Source organism: Crocodylus porosus, unplaced genomic scaffold, assembly GCF_001723895.1.
Source record: "Crocodylus porosus isolate Cpor-Errol unplaced genomic scaffold, CroPor_comp1, whole genome shotgun sequence".
NCBI lineage: Eukaryota > Metazoa > Chordata > Crocodylia > Crocodylidae > Crocodylus > Crocodylus porosus.
The window spans coordinates 120122672-120130935 of NW_017728943.1; the positions used below are offsets into that span (position 1 = coordinate 120122672).

The 8264-nt window shown below is 44.8% G+C and overlaps 1 protein-coding gene across 1 annotated transcript in view; it reads right to left on the reverse strand.

Annotated features, from left to right (window-relative positions):
• Positions 1 to 5139, reverse strand: part of IYD (iodotyrosine deiodinase) — a 31370-nt gene extending 26231 nt beyond the window's left edge. Inside the window, exon 1 of the mRNA XM_019548630.1 lies at positions 4835 to 5139. Within this exon, the coding sequence (XP_019404175.1) occupies positions 4835 to 5021 (187 nt within the window). The 5' untranslated portion in view covers positions 5022 to 5139. The remainder of the gene's footprint in view (positions 1 to 4834) is intronic.
• Positions 5140 to 8264: the final 3125 nt, after the last annotated feature.

An 8264-nucleotide genomic window follows, 5' to 3' on the forward strand; every position in this document is an offset into this window, starting at 1 on the left:
GGGAGCATATCAAGGCCCCCGTGGTGTGGTGAGGGAGGGAGTGGGGTGGAGGCAAGGGCAGGGGCTGGTGGGAGTGGGGTCCCAGCTAGACCAAGTTGTCAGGATGGGGATGGGATGGGATGATCGGAGCCTGGGCAGGGGTGCAGGGGAGCTCCCACCACTGTGCGCACCCCGGAGGAAGGCCAGGGACCACGTGTCCCTCAGATCTGTGCATGGGATGGAGGTGGGTAGCTGCTGTGCACTGGACTCTGCGCCATGTTGCTGCTGCCTCGAGAGCTGAAGGACACTATGTGCATCCCGCCGCTGGGCAGGCAGGGGGTGCAGAAGGCAGCAGAAGGTACATGACATCGCGTGGCTCCTGAGACAGTGGCCAGCATGCAGCAGCCATCCGTCTCTGCCCTGCACACAGATTTGAGGGGCATGTGCCCCCCGGGCCTCTGCTGGGGTGTACACAGTAGTGGAAGCCCCTCTGTACCCCTGGGTGAGCTGCCTAGGCTCTGATCATCCCACAACCAGGCCCAACCAGGCCCCCATTCACTCCTGCCCATGCCTCTGCCCACTCTCTCATTGTGGGGCCCTTGATCTGCCCCTCCCCACCAAGCCCCTTCCCCTTCACAGAGTAGACTGATACTTGCCTGCCATGCTGGGCAGTGACCATATGCTGGGCTATGATCCTGGCTGCATGCATACCCCTTCCCACCCCTGCTACATCCACCCAGAGCCCATGGCCAGACTGCCCTGCAGCCCTACCTGCTGCCCTGCATTTGAGGGGGGAGGCCGAGCCCCACTAACTCCAGCCTTCCACAGCCTATGTAACCATCTCAATTTACATTTTAACTGACTGTCTTTCTTGCATATGTACTGCTTTACCACTTCATTTAGGAAGAGCACAGACCATCTGCAAATGCTTCCTTAGCCTGATGAAAGGTGCTTATGCCCAAAAGCTTCCTAAGAAGAATTTTTCCAACTATGTGAGTTGATCTAATAAAAGATACCAGGTTTACCCGAAAGAACTTTGTATGTCTATGTGTTACATTGGCCCAGGGACTGTAGAAGGGAACAGAGTAACTGTAAGCAAGGTACTGCTCTCTGTATAAACAAGCTTTCTCATTCTATAAGCTTGACTCTTTGGTCTTTTGAGAACAACACATGGTACTAGAAGTGGGATACAAAGAAAGACCAAAAAAAAAAGGAGCATCTCACAATTCCAGAGGAGTTAAATCTGTCTAGCAATTCAGCAAAAAACTGGAAGAAATTTAAGCACAGCTTCACCATATGCATGACGGCCAGTGGACATACAGAGAAGCCACTCAAGCTAGCTATTTTTTAAAATATAGATGGCACAGAAGTTCTCTCTCTTTATAATAGCCCACAACAGTCAGAAGCAGAAGAAAAAAGCTATGGCACAATAATAAAAAAAGTTTAAGGAATATTGTATACCCAAACAAAATGAAAGCTTTGAACAGTATATAATTTTCACGAGACAGCAGAGAGAATGTAAAACAACAGAGGAGTTTGTCAAGGACTTCAGACTGCTGAGCCAGGCATGAAACTTTGGAGACCTAAAGGAGTCCATAATCAGAAACCAAATAGTATTGGGTATAAGGGATACAAGCCTCAGGAAACAACTGCTAGAGGATCCTGAGCTTAGTTTGGAAACAGCAGTTAGAATGTGCCAAGCGGCTGAGATAACAAATGCCAGGCTATAGAAACTGGAGGAAAAAAACAGAACAAGATGAACTAGACAGGATTATAAGACTGAAAAAACCTAAGGCAACGCACAAACAATATAGAAAGGAGGACTTTACTACAAAGCAGGTAAGCAGAGGCCAAAACATATTGCTTGAAGAAACAATGGTCAGTGGCAGATACTGTGGCAATTACTACAAACCCATGCAATGCCCTGAATTTGGTAAGTGCTACAACAAATGCAAAGGATTCAATCACTTTGCAAGAGTTTGCAGAAAGGAACAGGATGCAACACATAAGAAAAAGCAGATGCATGCTCTATGCAATGAGGAAAAGGAAGAATTCCTCATTAATACAATGCAAGAAGAAATTCATTCTTCTGAGAACTGGACAATCGCCTGACACCCTGGACACCAATGGGCTAATGGTAACTTTTAAATTAGATACAGGAACAATGTAATACCAGAATACATTATTCAAAAAATGAAAACTAAACCTTTGTACTATGAGAATAAGAAAGTAAAACTTAAAGCATATAATGGGAACATGATTGCAACTAAGGGTATTTGTGCACTGCATGTTAGACACAAGGATAATATAGTAAAAATTCAGTTTGTAACTGTCCCAGGAAAGCTAATGCCAATTATTGGGCTGCAAATGTGTAAAACTCTAGGCTTGATTAAGAGAAAGGATGCCACTGAGGGATTAGAAAGCAAGAACTTAGAAGAACAGCTTTATAATGTGTTTCCAGGCATCAGGAAACTGCCAACTGTGTACAAGATAGAATTAAGAGGACCAAATACTCCTACTTTTCATGCTCCAAGAAATGGAGAACCTGAAAAAGGAATTAAATAGATTAGTTAACATGGACATAACAGGAAAAAGTCGAGCATTCAACTACTTACTGGTCATAATAGAAAAACAGATGGAGCCTTGAGATTGTATCTCAATCCTAAGCAAATGAACAGGTACAACAAAAGCAAACATTTTCCCATTTCAATCAGGGAAGAGGTTTTTGTCAATGTGGCAGAAGCTACAAATTTGTCCACTTTGGATACCTCTTCTGGGTTTTGGCAAGTTCCCCTAGAAAAGGATAGACTGTATACCGTCAATACACCCTTAAGAAGGTATTGCTTTTGTAGGCTTCCCTTTGGACTGTGTTCTGCATCTGAACTATATCACAAAAAGATGCAACACATTTTTGAAGGTCTTGATGGAACCATGGTTTATATTGATGATGTATCAGTTTGGGGATATACTGTGGAAGAGCATGGTTTGAAGCTAAGAAAAGCACTAGAAAGAGCTCGCAGAACAGGTTTGAAACTGAACAAACAAAAATGCAAATTCAGGGTCAAAGAAATAACATAGGAGAAAAACTTTCTGAGAAAGGGGTACACATAAATCCTGCAAGGGTTAAAGCCATTATGATTATGCCACCCACTACAGATAAAGAAGGAGTGCAAAGATTACTAGAAAGGCTCAATTTTGTAGGCAGAGTCAACCCACCCTGGACAGGCACGTACACATGCAGAGATGCGGGAGCAGATTTGGTTCTACTGGCAGCAGTCTGCTCCTGCCCGCTCCAACCCTACACTGGCCCCCTGCAGTAGCCAGCCCAGGGGTTGACAGGAAGCATCGGGTCAGGAGACAGCTGTCTCCTGGAGCAGACTGGGAGACAGCTCCCTGCCCCTGGGAGTTGCCTGCTGCCCGGGGCAGGCTCCAGTGGCAGTGCCCAGGCAGGGACCATGTCCCTCTATCTTGGCAGCAGGAAGTTCCCAGCCGTGGCTCCCCAATCAGGGGGCAGGGGGCTTGGAAAGAGCTGCAGGGGGGCAGCAGCTAGCCACGAGCCCCCAGCTGGTGGGGAATAAGTAGAAGTAGAACCTGGCCCAAAGTGAAGTAAAAATGAAATGTTGATTAGTAGCATGTGCAGAAGCAGAAAGCAGGCTGAAGTTTTATATGAGCTAGAAAACCTGGCTTTGGGGTGGATATGCAAACCTATGCATAAAACTTGAAAATGATTTGGTCAAGAAAGGTGGTTACATTAAATGAGAACTGAAAAAAGCCCTTCTTTATCTCAAGGGATAACAAAATTCTGCAGCTTTGCTTTACAAAAAAAACAGGGGAAACTGCATATTCTAATAGCACAAAGGACTGTGCCTTTTGTGCACATACACACTTATATCCCATCTACTCATGCAGCCTTGAGACTTCATGCAAGGACAGAGACCCTGCGAGTTAGGTTCTTATTTATTTGTTGAAAATTTGACCCTAGAAATGTCTCCAAATAGAGCTCAATCCCATAGTACTGAAACAGTTAAAGGCCCCATGGTTATCAGCATATGCACAGCTGATGACTGCAGGTCTGAGCCAGTTAACTGTAACTGAAGGAAAAATACATATACTTTACATATTGATAGACAGTTAATGGAAATGAGCTGGAAGGTAAGACAAACACGTTGTACCAATGATAGCAATGAGGAGGATAAAAGTATAATGAGCAATGTATAATTTCAGAGCATACAAAATCAGATAAAATCATGTCCCCAAGATCCCTATGGTGATGGAAACCCATATGTTTTTGTAGAACCCCCCCTTTCTCCATATCTGATGTTGGGTTTCCTACCCATCAGGGGCTCAAGAGGGGAAAAGGGGTATTGATGGTACAAAGAAATGTGCTTTCTTCAGAGCTCAGAATAGAAATATACACTGAGAACTTGTTACAGCCCTACATCCTGCTTCCACAGTAGAGACACCCTCCCCTTTGAGTAAGCAGAGAAGTATCCAAAAGTCCTGTTCAACAGGAGGTAAAACCCCACTTTTCAGTATAAAGAATGGGAGAACTCCACAGTGAGAATTAATATTCATTTTCTCCCCTCTAACTCCCTCTCACAGGTTTTGCTACAGGATCAAACAATTAGACACCCCCCCCATTACTTTTTTAAAGCTAATTGAGTTAAATAGTCCTTACTACTGTCACTTTCTCTGCCAGAATCAGAAATGCATGACCTCTGCCATACTAAAGAAAGTGGACTGTAGCTGCAGACCTGTGTGCATACTCAGTAGTCCAGAGGATCATGTCTCCCTTATTCATATCAACAGAAAATTCAGACAGGAGAAGTGGTATGCTGATTTCTATTTTCCTTACCGTTTTCTTCTACATGAAGGTCAGTGCTGTCTCTTAAGTCTTCATCCACCCATGGGCGAGAGTCTGGCTTATTTTTAGTATCGCTCTTTTCTTTCTTGCTGCTTTTCCTTGTGCTTTTCAGAATCATCCCAATCAAAACACATATCACTGCTATGAAGACTGGGGTCAGGGAGGAAAAGAGTACCATGGTCAAAGAGTTAAATTGAGAAGGGGGTACTCCTCCTCAGACAGTTTCTCTTCCAAAAAGAAAGAGAGGAAATAGGGGCTGTTTGGAGGGTGATGGGGAAAAAGGGGTGGAACAAAATGTAGAGTGAAGGAGGAAAGTTCAATGCTCAGACTTGGTTGCTTTCCCACTTCAAGACAAACATTTCTGATGGCAGCAGTGCTCTAGCATGGCTAATTTGCATGCAGTGCTAGGGAGGCTGCCAGCAATCAGGACATTTTCAGAATGCTGGAGCTCTTTTGTCCCCTCAGGTGTGTCTTTTCTGCATCTGCATCCCAGTTACAGAACGTGACTATCCCAGTGCTTCCACAACCTCTGAGTTTGTTTGCTCTTGTCCTTATTCCATCTTTAGGGTATCATTTTTTTTATTTCAGCAGCCTGCAAAAGTATTGCAAAAGCCATACATCAGGTTCTCTAAAGATCATAAGCTTATCTTAAAAAATGTAGGGGCCTGTTGGTTTCACATTTTTCTCTGCAATCATGAGGGCTAGACGTTTACTCTTCTTCCTTAATGAAACCTGAAGTCATGACTCTAGGAAAAACACCAAATATTGAGAAACTACAAAGAGCTGGAAACACTGCTATATTCTGAGTGTCCTATGTAATTGCTTATGGACGATGCACTGGCTGAAAGGATCCAGCTCTTTAGAGCTGAGGTATTGCTCAGACACTGAAAAGGAAGATGGATGATGGCCCCTCTGTGCATCCTAAATTTGTTTGGAAGTGTTTGCCACAGGTGGGGTTAAGACCACCACACACATGATGTCTCCTCCTGTCCTTCTCTACTTTCTCTTTGTACCCCTTTGATTCATTTTTGTCTCTGCTGCTGTTCTTAAGACTACACTACACTATTTTAATTTCCAGGAAGTAACATATCACCAGTGACACTGACTATACACAAAGTGCTGTCTAATGTATAAAAAAAAATTCTAAAGGCAAAACCCTGGATGAATGCAACCTTGTTCTCTAACGTCCTTCGGTCTTCTTAATCATGCTAGTTTATAACAAGAAGCAGAAAAACCCAAGCGATAGAACTCTGACTTTCAATATTGATGGTGCCTCTTAAAGATGGTTAATTATTAACAACTAATGATTAGTTAGGGTAGACTCTATCCTGGAGCTGTGACTCTGAAAGGGTCTCATGGGTCATGTTAGATAATCAATTGCCCGAGAGTTTCTGGTCTAATTCTTGGATGTATAAGCAGTGGGATAAGCACTGCCTAAGCACCCTGCTGGCTGGTGGAGTTGTTTAATCTGCATCGGGTTCTCAGGTTCACAATGCATGGGAAGAGTTAGGCCTAAGGAAGGATTCCCAAAACCTACCTAAGTCTTACCCAGGGGTGAAATGAAAAGGAAAAGGGTGAGGCTTGAGTGACAAACTCTGGCAAATGCCTCCCCCCTCCACCCCACCCCCGCCAGAGTTTAGTCAGATCAGCTACATAATTGACCACAGCTGATTTTTCTTATCCGTAAAAAAACATGAGGGAAGGGGGTGGGGGAACCCCCCACAAACAGCAAATAGTCTTGTGATGTGGAACACTGAATTCTCTGCCTGATCTGGACTCAGGTCTCCCACCTCACTAGGGAGCACCCTAACCACCAGGAGACAGACAGGTCTCACCAGCACTCCCTGTGTGGTGGGCTGCCACTTGGTTTTGGTGTGATCAGAGCATGCCTAAAGGTCTGAGAAACCTATTTCAAAGCTTTGACTAGAACAGCAGAGCTACAAGCAAATCATTAACTGAGAGGTGAAATCAATTCATAGGTGGCGTTGTGTAGGTCATTGGTTCCCAGCCTCGGGGCGCGACCCAAATCAGGGACACAGGGGTTCCTCAATAGGGTCACGAAGGGCCTACACATACCCGCACATGCACACTCATGCATGTGGCCCAGAAGCAGCGTGCGGGAAAGGACTGCCATACACAAAGGGAGCAATGGTGGCTTCTCCGCTCCTGCGCCTGAGCTGCACTCCGCTCCCAGCAGCCCCCACGGTGCTGGGGTGGGAGGTCCTGTTGGTGGCCAATTTAGGGTTGCAGCATAAAAAGGTTGGGAACCATTGGGGTATGTGTTAAACAGCAGATGAGCAGAGGGTCGCAATGATATCAGTGCTGTCTGAGTGTTAGACTTACAAGTATAAAGAGACAAATGAGCGAACAAAGACCTATAAGAATCTGAGCCCAACTCCCATAAATGGAAGAAGAGTAGACGGCTCTTTGGTTACATAAGACATCATCAGCTCCAATGGCTGAAAACTGAAGTCAGACAAATTTGGACTGAAACTAAAGTACATTTATAAATGCATGGGTTATTAAGCACTGAAGCAACTTGCCAAAGGTTGTAGCAGACACTCCATCCTTGAATTCTTTAAGTTAGAACCAGGTATCTTTTTAAAACGATACACCTTCTTCAACCAGAAATTATGGGTGTGATATAAAAATGATTCAGTGGATTTCTGTGGTCTGTAGAAGATCAGAAAAGATCATCAGAATTGCCTCATCTAGCCTCAAAATTCACAATTCTATGAAAACTGCCTGTGCAATATTTGTCTTCTTTAGTTTTTCAAAAGAAGATGGTGAGGTAGGGCAATGGTTCACTTTTCATCGTTGTGTTTGAAGTCCTGGCTTCATGACAGTGATGGAATAATTTTGAGGCTGCAGGAACTGGGAGCTGGAACTCCAGAATTATCTTCCTGGTTCTGTTTCTAAGTTCACTCTGTGGCCCTGTACCTCAGATTCCCCATCTTTATAATAAATGAAAATGGAGCACCTTGCAGGGTTGCTGTGAAGCTAAATGCATTACATCTCACAAAGGACAGGTTCAAGCTCAAATGAAAGATGCTGGAGAAGTGCATATTACCATAATGAATCTATGGTTGCTAAGGGTTCGATGGTTGTCACTATACCAAAGAATTTGGCCACTGAGGGTGCTGGAAGACGTTCATTTAATGGCACAATGGGATCTGATCCCAGATCCCAACAGTTGCACATCCTGGCAAGCTGAAAGCCACACACAGTACAGCCCATCAGTTAGGTGAGTGGAGTCAATTGTCTGCCCCCTCCACCATTCCCCCACTCAGCAAATTCAGATGCAGGGTGACTTTTAAAGGTCCCAGGGTGCTGGGGCGCCAGAACTGGGGTGAGTGCTACGTTCCATGCCGCCTAGGGCTCTGCTTGTCTGCACGCACCCTAGCCCGTGCTGAAGCAGCCC